Source organism: Balaenoptera musculus, chromosome 16 (genome assembly GCF_009873245.2).
Source record: "Balaenoptera musculus isolate JJ_BM4_2016_0621 chromosome 16, mBalMus1.pri.v3, whole genome shotgun sequence".
NCBI classification, from domain to species: Eukaryota; Metazoa; Chordata; class Mammalia; order Artiodactyla; family Balaenopteridae; genus Balaenoptera; species Balaenoptera musculus.
Window position 1 is genome coordinate 2,927,354 of NC_045800.1, and position 20,430 is coordinate 2,947,783.

At 47.9% G+C, this 20,430-nt stretch overlaps 1 protein-coding gene across 1 annotated transcript in view; it reads right to left on the minus strand.

Annotated features, from left to right (window-relative positions):
- Window positions 1–20,430, minus strand: part of MGMT (O-6-methylguanine-DNA methyltransferase) — a 283,219-nt gene that overhangs the window by 3,924 nt on the left and 258,865 nt on the right. Inside the window, exon 4 of the mRNA XM_036827727.1 lies at window positions 4,806–4,945. Within this exon, the coding sequence (XP_036683622.1) occupies window positions 4,806–4,945 (140 nt within the window). The remainder of the gene's footprint in view (window positions 1–4,805; window positions 4,946–20,430) is intronic.

Genomic DNA, 20,430 nt, shown 5'->3' on the forward strand with positions numbered 1-20,430 from the left:
TGCTCAGTAATGATGCTCTGGGGAGAGCATGCCTGATGTGCACACCGTGACATCGGATCCTCCAACGAGCCCAGGCCAGGCACTCTCAACTTCGGGACACGTTAAGCCTCTGGCCCAAGCTGACAAGCTGCTTAGAGGCCGAGAGGGGATTCCAGCCCCACACTCTGTACACTGCCCCCAGGGGACCGCCGGCACGTAAGTAAGTTGGCTTGGGAGGTGGGAATCTGACTTCCCGCACATCACAGACTAGTCCCGCCTTGGACCATAAGTTAGAGTTGCCATGGTAACTCGCGTAGTCTGTGGGGTTCTGACCCCGCACGGGGAGGGTGAGCTCGGACTTCCTCTCCAGTGCAGTTTAACTGAGCGAGAAGCAGACACGCTGCCGAGGCCTGCCCGCAGCACCCAGCTCCCATCTGCCTGGAGGGAGTAGCGGGAAACTTTAAGAACAGATTGTTTGCTCTGATTGAGGGTTTTTATCAAATACAATAGTACCTTAATAACCGCTGGGAGGACATGATTAGGTAATATACAATTCAAGTTTTTGACTGATAAAGAGGTAGACATTTAATTCAATTTAGTCTTACAAACATTTAGGCACCAATTCAATTTTCCTACCGAACAGCAGATTTCACAAGTGAGCTTTGATTTTCTTCCCTCTCGCCCAACGAGCTATGAAATTGTAAAAGTGTGTAACGTGAACCTTTCTCTCTTTCTATGCACGACGCAGATAACAGGACTGCTGGCCTGGAATAGCAATTATAAAGATAGCTATGACCAGTCTTCGTCTTTGATGGGGAACCGGTGTCTTACCAAACATGCACTATCTTCCCCTCCGGACATGGGAACACTGCTTCTGCTTGTGCTAATTTTGGTGGCAAGCTTCAGACTATCAAGATGACGAAACCTGCTAAAATTCACTGGGGCCCTCAGGACATTTCAAAGGATCTGCACCCTCTATGCCCTCTCCTTTAAAGCCTGTGCTACACAAAACGCAATTTTTATCAACAACCACGAAGCTCATAATATCACAGCTGCATTGAAATCTTCATGCTGTGAAATCTAATTCATCCAATACGCGAATCCATCACTTAACACAGACCCTTTCTCAAATGCTATAAAACTTCCAAACCCATAGATTTGTCTCCAACAAAAATAACACGAAGGGGCCTTTCGATCAATAATGGAATCCCTCTGATTCTGGTGCCGGCTGAGTATTTTCTCCAGCTTCGCCTTTGTTCTTGTGGGTAGCAGCCCACAAGGGAAAGAGCTTGTTTTCACTTGCGGCCTCATCAATACCTAAATCCTGGTGAACAAGTGACACCGAGAAGCTGTAATCAATAGCTCCCTGTGCGTTTTTTTCTTCTGGTCAAATGGTTCAGCCCCACTGACAGCCCTGACACTTAGAACATGATGCTAAATCTTTATCAACAGCCATCTGGGTGACTGGCACGAGAAGACTCAGGGGGTCATTAACGCTCACGGCAATCTGTGAATAAACTAACTCCTCAGGAATGCGCTTGTTTAGAAGAAGGTGGAGAAACTCTCTGTGCAAGTATTGATTGCCTTTGAACTGCATTTAGCAAATTCTGTCTGAGGATGAGTGGAAGGGTGCTTTACCGGGGAGGGCGTGAGGCCTCTTCAACCTGCCCCACCAGAAGATGGGCCGTCCCCCAGGCTGGGCCTGGGAGAGGGTCTTCCGGAAGGCTGCGAAACCATTTCACCTGGGCTGTTAATTCCTTCACGGAAAACTATGGAAAAGCCAAGGGCCTGGAATGGGACGAAACTCACCCACCACCGCAAAAACCACCCCTCGGCCTGGCGCGGGGAGAGCAGCCCAGGCCAAGAGCAGGTGCCGTCACGGGAGCCAGCACGTGTCCTTTTACCGCAAGCCGCCTAAGGAATCAGTGCACAGTGGGCCTCACGGTGGTCTGCAACATTCCACACCCACCTGCCACTCTCCTCCTGAAATGCACAACTGCTCTTCCCAGCCCGAACGCGAGATGTTTTCAGCGGGCAGGCCTCCACAATGTGCCACCCGTGCTGGAGCCCACGTGTGTGGTGCTGCGGCCGGGCCCCTGCTGTCAGCGCCGAGAAGGGGGACGCGCCAGCCGGTCCCTGACCAGGCCCCTTCCTCCCTCCCTCGGGTCCTGGGTCGCCACTGAGATCCCTCGGCCCGTTCTGAGGAGGTTCTTTTCTACCGACCTTGTGGGAGCCTTCCGAGGACGGCCGATTCCCGCCGAGCTGCCCGTGCTGCGCCACGTGGCAGGCGTCTCCTGGCGGGGGCACCGCCGGTGCCTCTGAGCCACACCTGGAGGCCTCTGTCGGGTCCTCTGCAGCCCCTCATCAAGTTGAGGTCCCTGCACGAGTCACGGGCAGCGACCAACTACAGAGGGACGCCCAGGGAAAGGCCACGGAGGGCTCAACGCCTCCTGTCGCCCTTGGCACGGGAGGGCGCCAAGAAGAGGGGACGCGGTGCGGGCAGAATCCCCCCGCCCGAGCGCGTCGTCACGGCCACCCTCGGCGTGGGCACGCAATGGGGATGTCGAGACAAGGACTTCATGGACGGTAGAGTTTTAAGCCCTGTGAGATCCTGTTTTATACATTTCAGTGGCTGAGGCCATACTTGAGCAGTGACAGTCCTAGAGATTAAGAGCGAGAGGAGAGAGTCCCGCTGGTTGCAGGACAATAAATGTTTCTGAACATCGCCACAAGCGCCATCGGCGGACAGCCAAGGCCTCCTCGCCACTGCAGAGAGTGAGAAGCTGCGGGCACCACAGGGGGCAGGTGAGGGGCTGCTTCACGGCAAAGACGGGAGCCGCGCCCGCTGACGGGGCAGGCGGCGCCAGGACGCGAGGCCAACCTCAGGGAGGGAGGCAGGGAGGCAGGCAGGGAGGGCAGAAGGACCACGCCTCCGCGCGGGGCGTGAACAGGAGCGTGGCCTGAAACAGGGATGGGATGGGGGACAGAGGGAGGATTTCTACACAGCACGGTGACGCCGTGAAGCAGAAGGAGGGCGCCAAGAAGTCAGTGCCCAGAGTTCCTCCTCGAGGCCCTGGGTGGACACCACAGCGCGCTCTGGATGGTCTCTCCATCCAGAGCAAAGTCAAACCACCCCAAACTGAGTGGACCTGGGAGAAGACGGTGGCCTTCCAGAGGGAAGGTGTGACGTCAGCTTCACTGGGAGACGTGAGTAACTACACCTAGAAACCTGATTCACCGTCATCCCACGCTCAGCGCGGAAACGCGGCCCGTAGCGCACAGAGGAGGTGTACGCGCACGATGTAGCTGGGCCGCCGCAACTACGGCACAACAGGTGCAAAACGACATGCTGACCAGATCCACCGGCCTCCATCGTGGAGACTAGGGACACGGGAAGTGGGGGGCTGTGTCATCGTATCACATATTGTTCCTGACGATCTGGGATATTTTAATATGGAAGAAAACTCTTCTCCGGATCAGATGTACATTAAAACAGTACCACCCACTACAGACCTATAGGAGCTGCTCCTTAAGAGTAACAGTGCCGTTTTGGGCAAAAGGCCGAGAAACTGCCCTCTCCTCGAGACACCGGCTCTGCCCTCGGGCGGCCGCGAGCCGAGTGGCGGGAGCTGCCGACCGTGGTGTGCAAAAAGCCAGCCTCTCCCCTGTGAGCAGGGGTGAAAATAGTTTTGAAAACACACAGCAGAGCCACAACAATTTTTTAAAAAGCGGGGTCTCTCTGATTTAGTAACTTCCCATCCCATGATGTGATGACTCTATTTGCTTTTCCTGATAGGATGGCATTCTTCTACCATATTGGAGACTTTCCTACAGCTTTAGGGAGAAACCATTCCCAACGTGAGAGCAGGCCCTGGCGGGCACTGGAGACTAATAAGGTCGGGAATATTCCAGGGCCCCATGCAACTGCGTGGGGTCTCCCAGAGGGCCGAGCTGTCGTGCGGACAGGGGTGCCCTTCCTGCCCACCTGCAGGCTCCGCAGGCCTGTGTGGCCTTGGCCAGGCCCACATCACGGCCTCTCCACAACCCACGCTGACTTCCTCCCTGAGACTGGACCGCGCTTGGCCCACGTGTGGCGTGACGGGGACAGAGGTGACCTCTGCACTCCCGGGAACGACAGGCCTGCGGCCGCCCCACACTGAGGCCTGACCCTGTCCCCTGGGGAGACGGCCTTGCGTGGTCCGTGAGTCTTGCTCTCAGCCCAGGCTGACTGCAGATGCACAGGGGGGACAAAGATGTGAAGGAGCTTGGGGACATGCCCAAAAACTTTGAGTCATCCCAGGTCCCAAGGGCCACGGCCTGGACATCCTGACAGAGCAGAGCCCCCAGGCGACGGAGATGGGTTTGGACCCCAGCACGTGTATTTTTCTAGAACATAAGCTCTCGTGCGAGGGTCTGTTTTGTTTCCTGCTCTACTCCCGGCACCTGGAAGAGCGTCTGGCACCCCCTAGGCACCCAGTGTGCCCAGCTGCCCAGCGAACGAATGGCCGTCTGCTCGCCACTTCTCTGGGCTTCGCCACCCCGGGCTCCCTGTGCCAAGCAGCTCCCGTGGTCCTGACACGCATCATGGGGTTGGGGAGGGTCTCGGTGGTGCGTGGGAAAGCTTCTTTACCACCTTCACCCCACCAGTGCCACCCACGCCTCTTCCAGAGGTCCCCACCACAAACGCTTCCTGTCTTCCCCGCCCACTGCAGCCCGGGCTGCCTCTGAAACCCGCTTCAGTCAAAGGGCACTGTGACCCCCTGAGCGCAGTGCCCAGGCCCCCCACCGACCACGGCCATGCTGACACCACGTGGACGCAAACTCACAGGATTGCTTCTCATTGCTCCTCCCACGGCCCGCGCTGCTTTGGGGCTGCCCGCCAGGGCCGCTAATTGCTGGTAAGAAACCGTTTCTCCGAATTTCACAGCCTTCAGCAGTTTCCATAGCGCCTGTCTGGTGAACGAATCTGAAGGGAGAGAGCAGAGTGACACGATTTGGGCAAACGGTTCCGACAGCTCGGATACAAACAGCTGCCAGTCCTGAAAGAGAGGGTGCATCAACATAAACAGAGGTGTGATTCTCAATGAAAACAGCTCCGCACGGCCCTGTCACCCTGTCACCCGACACGGAGGAAGAGGCGTGTGACGCAGGGCACGGAGCGGGCCGGCCCCTCTGCACGCGTCCCCAACCGCGCCTCACAGATTTGCGACTTCCTCCCATCTTCCCCGAGTGCCAGGCAGGCCTGAGACACGCTCTCCCGGCACCCGGGCGTGCATAAATTAGCACGCAGTTCGCTTCGTAAGCACAGAAGGCCCTGCTTGCACACCAACTTTGAAACCTTTTGTTCCGCTGGTTAATTTCCAACTTCAGCTGGGACACAGAAGGAAAAGGAAGCACGGGCCGGGCTCTGATATTATGCTAGCCGTCCACATCCGACGGCGAGCAGGCTTAGAATGCCAAACACCAGGGTACACAGGGGCTGGTGGTGACCTTGGCTACAGGCGTCGGTAATGAGCAGGGCTGCAAAGATAAAACAACTTCATTCCCATCTGAATTGACTACCCACATCCAACTGCACGCGCTCTTCATCCTGCTGCAGGAATGAAAAGGAGAACGTGCGACAACATTCCCTCCCTCTGCTCCAGGTTTAGAGCTGTTTCGCGGGTGTGGAGTGTGCTGGGGAGAAGCCTGGCATGTGAAGGAGGCGGGTCTGAATCGACACCTATTGTCTTTCCAACGGGGACGCACGGCGCGGGAGCACTGGACACGGAGCTGCGGCCCCCAAGGGGGGGCGGGAGCGCGCGACGCAGCAACAAAGGGAAGGATTCCACGGGCAGGGACGCAGTCCCTGAGTGTGTCCCCAACAGCACTAATTACACTTGGTGCCAAGCTGGCCAAGCGCGATTTGGTTCTTAAAGGAAACACACCCTTACATGCGTGTTAAATAATAAAAATCACTTCTTAACTGAAGGGAATGATAATCACTTCACTGGGGAAAAAAATCTGTTTAGACTTTATTATAACATTAAGCAAATTAAACATCAGCATAATCCAGGTGATACTAGAAAAGGGTCAGCAAAGAAATTGACTTTGTTGTTCATTAATTTACATGGATTAGCAGAGGGCAAAAAGATAGCAAATGTGCTCTAGTTTTTTATGATATAATTTCAAACTCTACACCGTTTGTGGCAGGAGGGTGACTTTGGGGTTAATCAGACTGATTTGTCCTTTTAATTGCTTTCTATTCAAAGAAAATTCATTAGATAATGTTCTCTTCAAAATTCATGAATCAATTTAACTGAAGAAACCACATTAACAGCTTTGGGTTCATTAGCACATGCGGTTGTGCGACTGGCCGATTGCTGCGAGGGTTTCCTTAGGCAAACAGACTCTGTTTACTGTGATTTCTTTAGAAAGGGTTTTGAAATCAAACTGTTAATCATTATCATTGTCACCGTTGTTGTGCCTAACTTAAAAAAAAAAAAGGAAGAAAAAAGAAAAGCAAGGCGGCTTGGTGATAACTTGGAGAAAAAGAGGTTTCAGGGATAGCTGTCTTGGAAAAGAAACGATAAAAGCAGCACAAGTCGATACTGCAAGAAGCAGAGGCCAGTTTCCTGCCTTCTTCCCACAGCCCAGCGTTGTTGGTTTTTGTTTTCCGTGTTTTGGCCCAGGGAGAGGATGCCGCCCACGTCTTCCAGGAGGACAGTCTGGAACTTACTAAACCTGCAGGAATACAGTGAGAGGTGTGTGCAAACAGAAGCCGGAGAGACAGAACAGTTCCGAGAAGCCGCGGCACAGCTCCCCGGCCGCCACCTGAGCGCCAGGCGCTGACGGACTCCTGCCAAGTCACAGAGCACCCCTCCTTCCAAGGGGAAAAGCACCGTAAAATAAAACAATCGGACGCCCGTATATGAGCGCAGAGTTTATCAAACATTTTCAGCTTCACTGTCAATTTTTCCACGGGAAACCGTTTCTCACCTTGTATGTACCAGGCAATGGTACTAGGACAAATAGCTCAAGAAATGCAGTATTTGTCAATCAAGCACATTATTTTATAAATGTACCTGGAAACTCAATTCCACCTTGTAGGGAGCAAATGCATTTATTAGTCTAAGCAGCGCCTTTGCCCTGGACCTGTGCAAAATCAGACCTGAGCCCCACTCCTCCGAACCGGGGGGGCAACACTCTCGGTTGCTGGGTATCATTCTAAAACGTAGCAAAACCTGCTCATAAAGATTACCATGATCGATGTGTAAAATACATTCTCTTGAGGTGACCACATCACTCTTTAGTGGCCGGACCATCATTTCAGGTGGCCCTAAGGGGCAACCACTGAAATACCATCCTTTTCTCTCCCGTTAAGGTCCTCTGTGGAGAGCAGCCGCAGCCTCCGTAGGCCACATTCTGGATGTTCCTCTCCTTCCCCATCTCCTGCCTGTTCTGGGGTCCGGGTGAGGTCAAGGTAGGCTCTGCTGGAAGACTGCTCCTTAGATCCCCTTTACCTTAAGGACACGGCCATCTCCATTTGAGCTTGGGTGGCTACTTAAATACACCCACCGCAACCACCTAAACCTGGCAAAAACTGTTTTCTAAACTCTCTCTCTTCCTGGATTGCACATCACGAGCCAGGTCGCTGATGACACTGCGCACCTGTAGGATGCCCTGCCATAGCATCAAGCCTGGTGTCCACGCCTGGGTCACGGCCATTTGACAGGTTTCCAACTTTCCAAGGGTTCTCCCGCCCAGGACTTGCCTTCTCTGGCCTCTGGCACAGAGGGGGCACCCAGGCTGGCACAGCGGAGCTCAAGATAATCTGGGAGGGAGCCAGGTTTCCGATCAGGTGAATCCAGAGGTGAGTTCTGACACTACGTGCTCTTCAGTGTAAACGAGCTAACCTGACCTGATGCTGCCTCAGCATCAAAGCAGCCAGACGACCTTTCCAGGAACGAACCTGGGAGGGAGAACGTGAAGGTGAAAGGAAACAGGGGTTCTGGTCCACGGGGAACGGAGTCAGCGTCTTCTCCCTGCCTATCTCTGCTGAATGCCTTTATAAAGCCTGGGCACAAGGCACAGAGCAGCTATTTGAGGGCCGTGGAAAGTAAAGGTTCGGGAAGAGGAATTTGAAGAAACACTGCAACGGTGCACCACTTTACCACTTTTCCCCTCAATAATCCCCGGCCAGGACTGACTGCAGCCTCGACCCGGAGGTGGTGCTGGTGCAGACAGAGTCCAGAGCTCTCATCCCCTTGAGGAGGGAGGAGGAGCCCCGATGTTCAGAGGATGGAGGAGCCCCCTCTGTGCTATCCTCTCTGAACTCCTGTACCTCCGCCCCCAAGCAATCCTGCAGTGGGGGGTGGCAATGGTGGGGGGCCCGCGGGTGCTGAAGGCTCTGAGGAGAAACATCCTTTCTGATGGGAAGAGCTACGGTCCCCAAAGGTGGGTGGACCCACTGCTTTCCCCCTCTTTGCATTCTCACTGCTCGGCCCTAGATGTAAGCGCAGTCGCAGGTGTGTGTGGTAGAGCAGAGGACCCCCAAGAACTGGGACGGATCAGGGAGACTGCAGAGAGAGAGGCCTTTGGGAAAGCACACCAGCGAGTTGTTTATAAATTCCTGGATTCGCCCCTGAGCTGTGCATGTGTGGATCTGTCACTAAACCCAAGACTCTGAGAACTGAGGTAAGGGTTAGACCACTGCTGAGGTCCTGGAGGGCAGACCTGAACAGGACTGCGGAGGCTACAAAGGAACGGATACTGACAGCACAACCTGCAGAAGCCTGGTCAGGACTCATGGGCTGTATCCAACCAGGTCGAGTGTCTCATAAACAAAAATATCAACATTACTGTAAGATTTACACGAGACCCAGAGTCTCAGAATATCATATTCAAAATGATCAGGTTACAACCCCAGATTACTTAGCATATGAAGAATCAGGAAAACCTCAACTTGCCTGGGAAAAGACAGTCAACAAATGTAAAGGCCAAAGCTGACACAGGAGTTAGGATCACCTGACAACCGCCCCTCTCCCTCAAGCTTTCTGAGGTATGATTAACAAATAAAACCGTAAGATACTTAAGGTGTGCAATGTGATGACTTGATAAACATCATCTGACAACCACTTCAAAGGATCTGTAATAAAAATGCTGTGAGAAGGGAAAATACCCACGAAACAAATGAAAATACAGAGAGTTTTTTTTTTTTTTAAAATAGATGTTACAAAGAAGAATCAAATGGAGAATTCAGTACTGAAAAATTCAACATACAAAATGAAAAAACTGCACTGCATGGGCTTCTTAGCAGAATGGGGATGCCAGAGGAAGAGCCAGTGAGACTGAGGATAAGTCAGCAGAAGTGATCAACCTGAGAAACAGGAAAAAATGTCAAAAGCAAACAACAAAAACCAAAAACAGCCTCGGGGACATGTTGGAAAAGCCAAAAGGTCTAACATGCGTGTTACTGGAGTTCCAGAAGGAGAGAGAGCAAAGTGTGGTGTAGAAGAAAAGAATTCAAAGAAGTAATAGCTAAACATTTTCCAAATTTGGCAAAAGATATACAAGCATAGATTTAAGAAGCTCAGCAAAGTGCAAACAGGACACACCCAAAGAAATCCACTCCCAGACATACCATGATGAAGCTGCTGAAATCTAAAGACAAAGAAAGAAACCTTGAAAACAAAGAAAAATGTTGCATTATTTATAGGAGAACAATGTTTGAATGACTATAGAATTCTTACAGTAACCACAGAGGTAGAAGAAAGCAAAACGGCAATTTTAAAGTGCTGAAAGAAAAGAACTGTCAACTTAGAATTCTACATCCAGTTTTGAAAAAAATCTTTCAGGAGTGAAGTTAAAATAAAGACGTTTTCAGATTAAAAAAAACAAAGTTAAGGTGTTGCCAGCAGACCTGAAATGCTAAAGGAAGTTATTCAGTAAAAAGCAAAGTAATACCAGAGGGAAGTGTGGAACATTAGGAATAAAAGCAGAACAAAACAAACGGTAACTATTTGGCTAAATACCAAAGACTATTCTTCTGTTGAGTTCTTTAAAATATGTTTAATGACTGAAAGCAAAACCATGACATCAACAGATAAGATTTTCAATGTACACAGAAGTAAAAACAACACACCATAACATAAAGCAGGGGAGTTAAAGGACCTACATGGTGGTAAGGCTTCTATATTCTACTTTAAGGTGGAGAAATATTGATTCCAATTAGACTGTGATAGTTAAGTATGTATTATAATCCCTACAGCAACCACTAGAAAAACTATAAGAGATAATATAGTTAAAAAACATACATGATATAAAAAAAGTTAAAATATTCCATAGGAAGGAAAGAAAGGGGAAAGAAAAATGAAAAACAGAGGGAAAAGATAGAAAATGAATAATAATATGTGATAATAAAATAATAAAATGTAATAAATAATAAGATAGCAAATAAAATGAAATAAATGTTTGACATCCCAACCCTAAATGCTTATGTACCTAACAACAGGGTTCAAATGCAGGAAGCAAAAAAATGACAAAACTGAAAGGATAATTAGACAAATCCACAATTATACTTGAAGATTTCACTACTTCTCTCTCATAATTCATAGAAATAGTTGACAGAACATCAAGGATGCAGAAATAAAAAACACCGTCAACCAACTTGTTTTAACTGACATTTACAGAATAGCCAGTAACAGCAGAATATATACTCTTTAAAAATGCACATGTAACACTGATCAAGATAAAGCATATTCTGGGTTATGAAACAAACGTTAACAACTTTTAAACAACTGAAATCAGACAAGTGATCTTCTCTGATCATAATGGAAAAAGACAAAAGGAAAATCTCCAAACATCTGGAGAGTAAGTAAGCCATTTCTAAATAATCTATGGGTCACAGAAGAAGTCTTAAGGAAATGAAAACAAAATTGAACTGAATGAAACTGAAAATACAGCATATCACAGTTTATGTGACACAGCTAATATTTAGAGGGACATCTGTAGTATTAAATGCATATTTTAGAAAAAAGGTCTCAAATCAGTAATAACATAAAACATAAAATTAATAATAAGCTTCCACTTTAAGAAACCAGAAAGAGAAAAGCAAAATAAACCAAAAGGAGAAGGAAGGAAAGAATAAAGGTAACAGCAGAAACCAGTGAAATCGAAAACAAAAAATGATAGAGTAAAATACATGAAGCCAAAACTGGGTTCTTTAAAAAGATAAATAAATTGATAAATCTTTAGTAAGACTGCTTAAAAAAACCCAACAAATTATCAACATGAGCAACGAAAGAGGGGATGTTACTACTGACCTCACAGACATTAAATTGATAAAAAATTATTCCTACAAATAACTCTAGGCACAATATTCAATATCATAGATGAATTAGACCAATTTATCTAAAACTACAAACTACCAAAACTCATCCAGGATGAAACAGATAACTGGAATAGTCCTGTAACTATCAAAGAACTTTAATTCGTAGTTTAAAATCTTCTGAAATCATAGGGCCAGATAATTTCACCAGAAAATTCTATCAAACATTTAAATAACACATCAATTCAGCATAATCTTTTTCAGAATAATAGAAGAGAAGGGAACAACACTTCTCAAGGCATTTTATGAGGCTAGAATTACTCCAATATCAAAATCAAAAAAGACAGTAACCAGAAAAGCACAGATCAGCATCTCTCATGGACATACATGCAAAAATCCTCAACGAAGTGTTTGCAAATCAAATCGAGAAATACGTCAAGAACAAGACATCAAAATTCAGTGGAGTTTGTCCCAGGAATGGAGGGCTGATTCAATATTTGAAAAATTAATCTATTATAAAGCTACAGTAATCAAGACAGGATGTACTGCTGAAAAAACACCTAGATCAATGGAACAGAATAAAACAACCCACACAAATAAAGGAGCAAAGGCAATTCAATGGAAAAAGGCTAGTCTTTCCAACAAATGGTGCTGGAACAACTGGACAGCCACATGCAAAATATGAATCTAGACACAGACCATGCACCTTCTACAAAAACTAACTGAAAATGGATCATAGACATAAATCTAAAAGGCAAAACTATAAAACACCTAGAAGATGACACAGGAGAAAAAATGTAGGTGACCTTGGGTTTAGGGAAGAGTTTTTGGATATAGCATGATTCATGAAAGAAAAAAATGGGTAAGTTGAACTTTATCAAAATTAATTTCTGCTCTGTGAAAGATGCTGTTAAGACACCTTAAAGAAAAGCCACAGGCTGAAAGAAAATTTTGCAAAACACGTATCTGATAAAGGACTTGTATCCAAAATACACAAAGAATTCTTAAAAACTCAACAATAAGAAAATAACTCAATTAGAAAACGGATAAGAGCTTAACAGACACCTCCTCACCAAAAAAGATATACAGATGACAAATAAGCATATGATAAGCTGTTTAACATCATTTGTCATTAGGGAGTTATACGTTGAAACAATGGGATACAATTAGACACCTATCAGGATGGCTAAAAACAAACAAAACAAACAAACAAACACACAAACAAGAAAAACCCTTAATAGTACTGACTGCTGGTGAGGATGAGGGATATTCATTCATTGCTGATGAAAATGCAAAGTGGAACAGCTACTTTGGAAGAAAGTTTGCCTGTTTCTTAGAAAGCTAAACAGAGGCTTACCACATGAACCAGCAACCGCACGCCTAGATATTTACTCAACTGACTGGAAAACTTATGTCCACACAAAAACCCGCACGTGAATGTTTACAGCAGCTTTATTCACCTATGGCCAAAAACTGGAAACCAAGATGTCCTTTAATAGGTAAATAAACTATGAAACACCCATACAATGGAATATTATTCAGTCATGTAAAGAGTGAACTATCAAGTCACAAAAAGACATGGAGGAATCTTAAATGTATATTGCCAAGTGAAAAAAAAAATTCTGGAAAGGCCACATGCTGTATGATCCCAAGTATATGACCTTTTGTAAAAGGAATAACAATAGAGATATACATTCAATGTATGCAAATTAACAACAGCGAAATATTTAGGAGACTGGAGGACCCCAGGAAAGAATGCAGGCGGTGACAAGAGAATCTAACTGTATGACAAACGTATGAACAACCCCACTGAAGTGTGTGGGAGGGAACATGGTGACCTAAGTAACTCTGGAAATGAGTGGAGTCCATAGGACTAAGACAAATGGAACTGCACTGTGCACTGTACTCTGGTTGATACAGTTGTTTCCCATGGAAGTACAGGATAAAAATCCTGATACTGCTATATGGTATACTGGGCTCAAACAACTAGCTAAACGGACGGCAGAAGGTTGGAGCCAGTTTCTCACAGATAAGCAAGAGGCAGCCAGAAAGATCCATGTAATAATGGATTAGAACTCTGTGTAGACATGAGTATGAACTAATGTTTATCTTCATATTGGTACAGAGCAAGGCCAACCTCAACAGTGTTAAATCATTATGATAGTATGTACCCTGATATGATTGCATGAAAATGGCACTTTACCTCTGTGGTCTTCCACAACGCCACAGCCCCAGTCTATGATGAGAAAAGCATTATATAAATTCAAATATAGTGACATTTTACAAAATTCCTGACAAGTACTCCTGAAAACTGTCAAGGTCATCTAAAACAAAGAAAATCTGAGAAAATGTCAAAGCTAAGAGGAGTCTAAGGAGATATAATGACCAAATCTATCATGGTATCCTAAATTGGTTCCTGGAACAGAAGAAGGACATTAGGTAAAACCTAAGAAAATCTGAATAAAATATGAACTTTAGTTAGCAAGATATCAGCATTGGTTTGTTGATTGTAACAAGTGTATCACACTAATATAAGATGTCAATTATAGGGCAAAATGAGTGTGGGGTATCAGGGAACTCTCTGTACTAACTTCTCAATTTTTTTGGTAAATCTAAAACTGTTCTAAAAAATGAAGTCAATTAAAAATGAACTAATATTATCCACCACATTAACAGCCTAATGAAGAAAAATACATAATAATATCAATTGTGGTAGGAAAAAAATTTAACAAATTTCAACATCCATTCAAGATGAAAGCTCTCAGCCATTAGGAATAACCTGATAAAGGTATTAGACAAAAAAACCCCTACAGTTAATATCAGACTTAACTGTGAAAAGATGAATGCTTTTCCTCTCAAGACTGAGAAAAAAGCAAGGATGTCCACTCCTAATCAGTATCATCACGGAAGTTCTAGCCATTACACTAAGGTAAGAAAAGGAAATAAAAGTCATACATTTTGGAAAGAAAGAAATAAAACTGTCCCTATTCACAGACAACATGATTTGCTTATGGGAAAATATCGAGGAATCTATCAAAACAAACAAACAAAAAAACAAACCAACAACAAAACCACCTTGGAACTAACAGGTGAATTTTAGCAAAGTCACCAGGTACAAAGTCAACACCCCAAAATCAATCACAGTTCTGTCACTGATAATAGCTCCAACAAAAATGCCATACTTAGATTTAAATCTAACAAATTATATACAAGATCGTTATGTTGAAAATTACAAAATACTGATATATTGATAATATTATAAAAGAATACCTAAATAATTTGAGAGACATACCATGTTCATGGACAGGAAGTCTCAATATTATAAAGATTTCAATTCTCCAAAAATTGATCTATAGATTTATTTCCATTCCACTCAAAATCCCAGGGATATTTGCTGAAGATATAGACAAGCTTATTCTAAAACTTACATGGAAAGGCAAAGGAACTTGAATTGTCAAAACATTTTGAAAACGGCAAAAAAAAAAAAAAAAAAAAAAAAAGGAGAAAGCACACGAGCAGGTTTTAAGACTTACTATTACGCTGTTATAGATCAGGATAATATGAAATTTGTAAAGGGATAAGCATAGAAATTTCCAAAAGAGACTAGCACACGTATGTCCAAATGGTTTCTGACAAAGGTGCAAAGGCATTTCAATGGAAAAAGGTATTATTTTCAAAAATGGTGTTGGAAAACTTGACATCTACATGCAAAACACTGAACTCTGACCTGAATCTCATACCTTATAAAAATTAATTTAAAATAAATCATATATTTAAATAAAACTTTCAGCTAAAAAAATTTTAGAAGAAAACAGAGAAAACCGTTGTGACCCGAAGTTAGGCATACAGTTCTCAGGCATGTCATCAAAACCACAATTCATAAATTAAAAAATAAACTGAACTTCATCAAAATGAAAAAAAAATTTGGTCTGTGAAAGTCAGTGTTAGGAGATAAAAGACAAGTTAGAGCCTGGGGGAAAATATTTGGAAATAACATATCTAACAAAGGATATGTATATCTGCAATATACATAAAAAATCTTTAAACTCAACAGTAAGAAAACAAACCACCTAATTAAAAATATGGGCAAAAGACCTGAACTGACAGCTTGCCAAAGGAGGATATAGTGTGGTAAATAAGCACATGAAAAGATGTTCAACATAACCGTTAGGGAAATGCAAATTAAAACCATGATGAGATAGCATTACATACCTATTAGAATGGCTATAGTAAACACATGAAGACATATCTATGCTGTGGAACACAACAACAATTTAGAGGAATAAACTACAGACACATAAAACAGTTTGGATGAACCTCAAAGGCATTAAGCTGAGTCACAGACACTAGGCTCAAAAGATTACATACTGTTTGAGCCCATTTCTAAGACATTCCCCAAACCACAAGCCGTGGTTATGGAGAACAGCTCAGTAGCTGCCCAGAGTCGGGGAGATGGGGAGGGACGCAACCATGACCACAGATGGGCAGCAGGAGCAGTTTTTAGGGCAACGGAACTCCCGGGTCCTGATTACGGTGGTGCTTACAGAAATCTGTGCACGTATGAAAATCCATAGCACCATATGCCACAAAAAGTCAATTTTACTACGTGAAAAAACAGGATAGAGGGCAACACATTTTCTAGACACCTTTTCTTTAACCAAAGAGAGTTTTCTTCTGGAAGGTCAAGATACCTACTTCAAACGGAGTCTAGGTCACATTCTCTGCAAAATCTTTCCCCTCTGCAAGTCCCCCCCTCAAGGCTCTCAATAATACAGTCACCACGGTGGTCCCTTCTACCCAACCCAGGTCAGAGCAAGGACCTGCCTTATGGGTCCGCATGTCAACAGTCAGCTCTGTGGCTGACCCAGAGGAGGCATCCAGTGAGTGTCGACCAGATGAATAAAGGGGGTGGGTATAAGCACGGGGCCTGGTCTTCCCTACATCCACTTGAGGACAGCTGGTGCTGAGGGGAGAGGGGGCAGCGTCGTTTTCCCTAAGAGCAACCTCCACCTGCCAAGCCTGACTCAGGTGACAGTGCAACTGGCAGAGGCTTGCAAGGCCCCAAGCCAAGAGGAAGCTGCTGGGCCGGGTGGCATGGCAGGGACGCTGTTCTGTCAAGGCACGTGGTCCTGATGCAAGTACTGAGGACAAGCGGGTGGAGGGGCACTTGCAGCCCTGCCAGCTCTCAGACGTGCTCAGGACGAACAGCTGTCGCCGGCCAGAGCGGCGGCCCCAGCAGCCTCGCTCCCCGCATCTTCCGGATGGGAAACCGGTCCGCGTCTGGCAGAGCGAGGGCAGGAGGGGTCTGGCTCTGCTCCCTGCAGGCAGAGCTCCAGCAGTTCAGCCGGGGGCCTCTGGATGGGCCAGAGCAGGTCAACCCCACTGCTAACCGGGCTCAGCAAGGGGTGTGCACTCTGAGGGGCCTTAATAAATATAAAGCAGTCCCCTGACAATGGGCCTCCAGAACTCCAAACTCACTCCTCTCAGCCGCAGTTGCTTCTGACATCAGGAGTGGCTGACTTGTAAATAATTTCTTCTTTCAGTATGTTCTAATATACGTATATTTCATTACATACGAAATATAACGTGGCTTAAGTGAAAAGAACTGGATTTATTTCAATATGTCAGCCATGACCTCTACCACCCTACAGGTAGCAGAGAAAAAACAAAGAAATGAAAGAGTTTATAGGTCACTCCAAAGGTTCAGGAATCAACATAGTATTTTCATTTTAGCACATGTCTTACCAAGCTGGACTAAATGAATTAAATATACCTACCTGAGAGTGTCAGACTGGTGAATGGGAGGGGGTGTGAGTTTCCTGACATCGGGACGGCACATGTGAAGCATGTGACAATCTGCTGTGGAATTGGGAGCAGGGTCAGAAATGACGTGATGCCAGCGACACAGGGACACTGGCCTGGGCTGGTCAGGACGGGTGAGAAGCTCTACCTGGAGAAGGCAAGGGACATTCCTGACACGTGAAGAGTGCTGCCTCGTGGTGGCCATGGGGGACCACCTTTATTTCTAACATACGACAACAACAGGCTGGAAGAAACCGCGGCATTGGATGGTGAGGACCAACATGAACAAGGACACGGGGAGGGCCATGGTGGAGCAGAGCTGACAGGGGCCTGGGCCTTGAAGAGTGGGTAGGAGTTTCCCGAAGAGGAGTGGGGGGTTCTTCAGATAGAAGTGATCCCCCAGATGGGAAACTGGGGCGGGCAACTGATGCGGCCGCGGCAGCGGCTCCCAGCTAGAAGACGCTCACGTGCCGCTCCACGTCCCATCACTTGCTCCTTCTGCAAGCGCCCAATGCGAGGATCCCTCTTCCAGCCGAGGGAACACGGCGGCGCCAGCCTCTTCTGGTTCCCAGTGTGGGGCTCTGTGGTCCCGGGCAATGCTAAGAGCCCAGAGCACAGGCACGGAGACCCCATCCTCATGGCTCCCGCCAGCCCTCTGAGTGAGCCTGGAATAACTGTCCAGCTAATGGCAGAGCTACTGAAACCGTGCGCAAGGCAGAACTCACGGCCTTGGTCCAAAAATATTCAAGGAAAAAGGAAGCTTCCTGCTTCTTTCGCCTAAGGCATCTGGTTCACCCGGGGTGAGATGCGCCTCCGCCCTCCCCGGGGCTCAGCGCGGGGCTCTCCGGCGATGGCGGGGAAGGCCGCAGGCTAAGGCAGCTGGCCTGGCCCCCTGCCCTCAGCCCCCTGCTCCGGTTCCACCTCCCCAACTACTTCCCACCTGACGCGAGGCTTCTGAGCCCTTAGAAGCCTCTCCCAGATGTACTGTTTGTCCTAACCCGACTGCCGTCCACACAGCTGGCCAGGGGTCTCTGACGCAGGTGCTCTGCTCTCCCGGGCGGGCCTGGAGGGGGAGATCGGGCCCCGCCCTGGCCACGCGGGTTCTGGTCATGGGGTCCATCTCCACCCAGTCCCAGCGGCTGTGCCGAGGCCTCTGCCCCGGCTGAGTCTGCACTCCAGCCTCCTCAGCGCCTGCAGGGCGAGCCACGGAAGAAACCCTGCAGCCCCGCGCGGCCAACAGCGGCCGTGCTCAAAGTATTAATGCTTTGGTAGTGGAGGAGCCGGCCTCCCTGCCCCCGAAGGGAGACACCAACACCTCCACCTTTGAGGCTCCGTAAAAATGAGGCCCGACCACACACGGCACCCACCACCTCTGGCGTGCACCTGGCTCCAAGCCCGACATCCACCTGCAGCTCCGGGGGGCACATCTTTTTACGCTTTCCTTTTCCGGCTGGCCGCGAACACCTCAAGGACGGGGCGCACCCAGTACAAGCCCTCTTCTGGAGGACAACCCCCCGGAATTCTTAGGGATGCAGCTGTGTTGCCTTTCAAAGGAGCCCTTTGGGAAGCGCTGTCCCTTCTCTGAACATACTTGGCTACTTCTTCAGGTACTGCCCCTGGGCCAACTGGTAAGGCTTCCAGTAAAGATGGCCTGTTAGTTTGTGGTCTCAACTCATCGGGGTCCAAAACTATTTCTGCTGGTCTAATGACCAGTGTCCAGTGTTGGGTAGGCCGAATTCTGGATCACTTCCCAAAAGTCAAATCCACTCCTGGGTGAGGAAAGTTGCCAACACAGAGTATTCCGAAGCACCTAACAGCCCCTGGCACACAGCAGGGAGTCAGTCAGCGCCCGGTAAACTCTGTGTGATGCGACGGCTGGAAGGCCATTTCGAAAGAGAAGGTCTCCAAACATTCTGAGCAAAGCTGGGGAAATGGGCATGGGTGCTATTTTGAAGAAGACTGATCTGGAAATGTCGGTAAATTTGCTTAAAAATCACTGATGGTCGTAACAAGTGCCAACATTTATCGAGCACTTACTGTGCATCAGGCACCGTGCGATGCGCTTCATCTCGTTCAGTCCTCGGGAGCCCCCGCGCCTCGGGTTCTCTCACCGTCTACTGCAGAGGGGAGGCGCCCCCAGGGTCAGAGGGGGTGGATGTTGGAAAGCACGCTCCGCAGGCGGCTCTCAGGCCCCTTGGCAGGCAGCTCCTACTCGCTGCCACGCCTCAGCACTCACTGCAGAAAGTTCACGCTGGGCTGCTTCCCACGGTCCCCCGGGGGTGGAATGGGGCACGCACCACACGGGGGTCCCCTGAGTTACCTGTGCCAGGGCACTCTGTCCGTCAGGGCCGCGCAGATGTCAGGGCTGGTCTCCATCCCCGCCTCTTCCCTCCTCACAGCGGGGCGTTCTTCCCCACACTGAGTCTGGAGAGGGGACAGGAGCCCCAACAGACCCTCGTGTCCTTCTGCTGCTTGGCCTGGGTCTTTCCCTCTCGGGGTCGCCACAGGTGACCCGTACTCAGTGGCTGCCCCTCACCAGGCACGGGCGCAGCCTGGATGGTGCGGGCAGGCGGGGCGGCGGGGCCCACGTGGTGGAAGGCACCCCTGTGCCCCTGTGCGTGAGCGTCCCGGCAGGCTGGGAAGCCAGCTCCGTGGTGAGCACGCTGCAGTTCCACACTGACACTCCCTGCCCATCAGAGGTGGCCTCTCGGTGCTAACAAGAAAATACACGGTGTTTTAAATTTAAAAGTTTTTCTTTCTTGTAGGTCAGGGGAAGGAAGGACCTGTGCCCCGGGCCCTCACGTGCACATGGTGTGAAATTCCCTTCCTGCTGCCTTGGGGACACGCCGTGGGGCTCTGATTTGATTCTGATCTAGCGGAGGCCAGGCTGAGTGTGGGGTACAGGTCAACAAAGGAGCGTGAAGCGGACGCTGCAGGACAAGCACCACAGCTGTGCGCATCTCTAGCTGCGGAACAAGAAGAGCAAATTCTTCTTTTTTTTAAATAGATCTTTATTGGAGTATAATTGCTTTACAATGTTGTGTTAATTGCTGCTGTATAACAAAGTGAATCAGCTATATGCATACGTATATCACCATATCCCCTCCGTCTTGCGTCTCCCTCCCACCCTCCATATCCCACCCCTCTAGGTGGTCACAAAGCACCGAGCTGATCTCCCTGTGCTATGCGACTGCTTCCCACTAGCTATCTATTTTACATTTGGTACTGTATATATGTCCATGCCACTCTCTCACTTCGTCCCAGCTTACCCTTCCCCCTCTCTGTGTCCTCAAGTCCATTCTCTATGTCTGCGTCTTTATTCCTGTCCTGCCCCTAGGTTC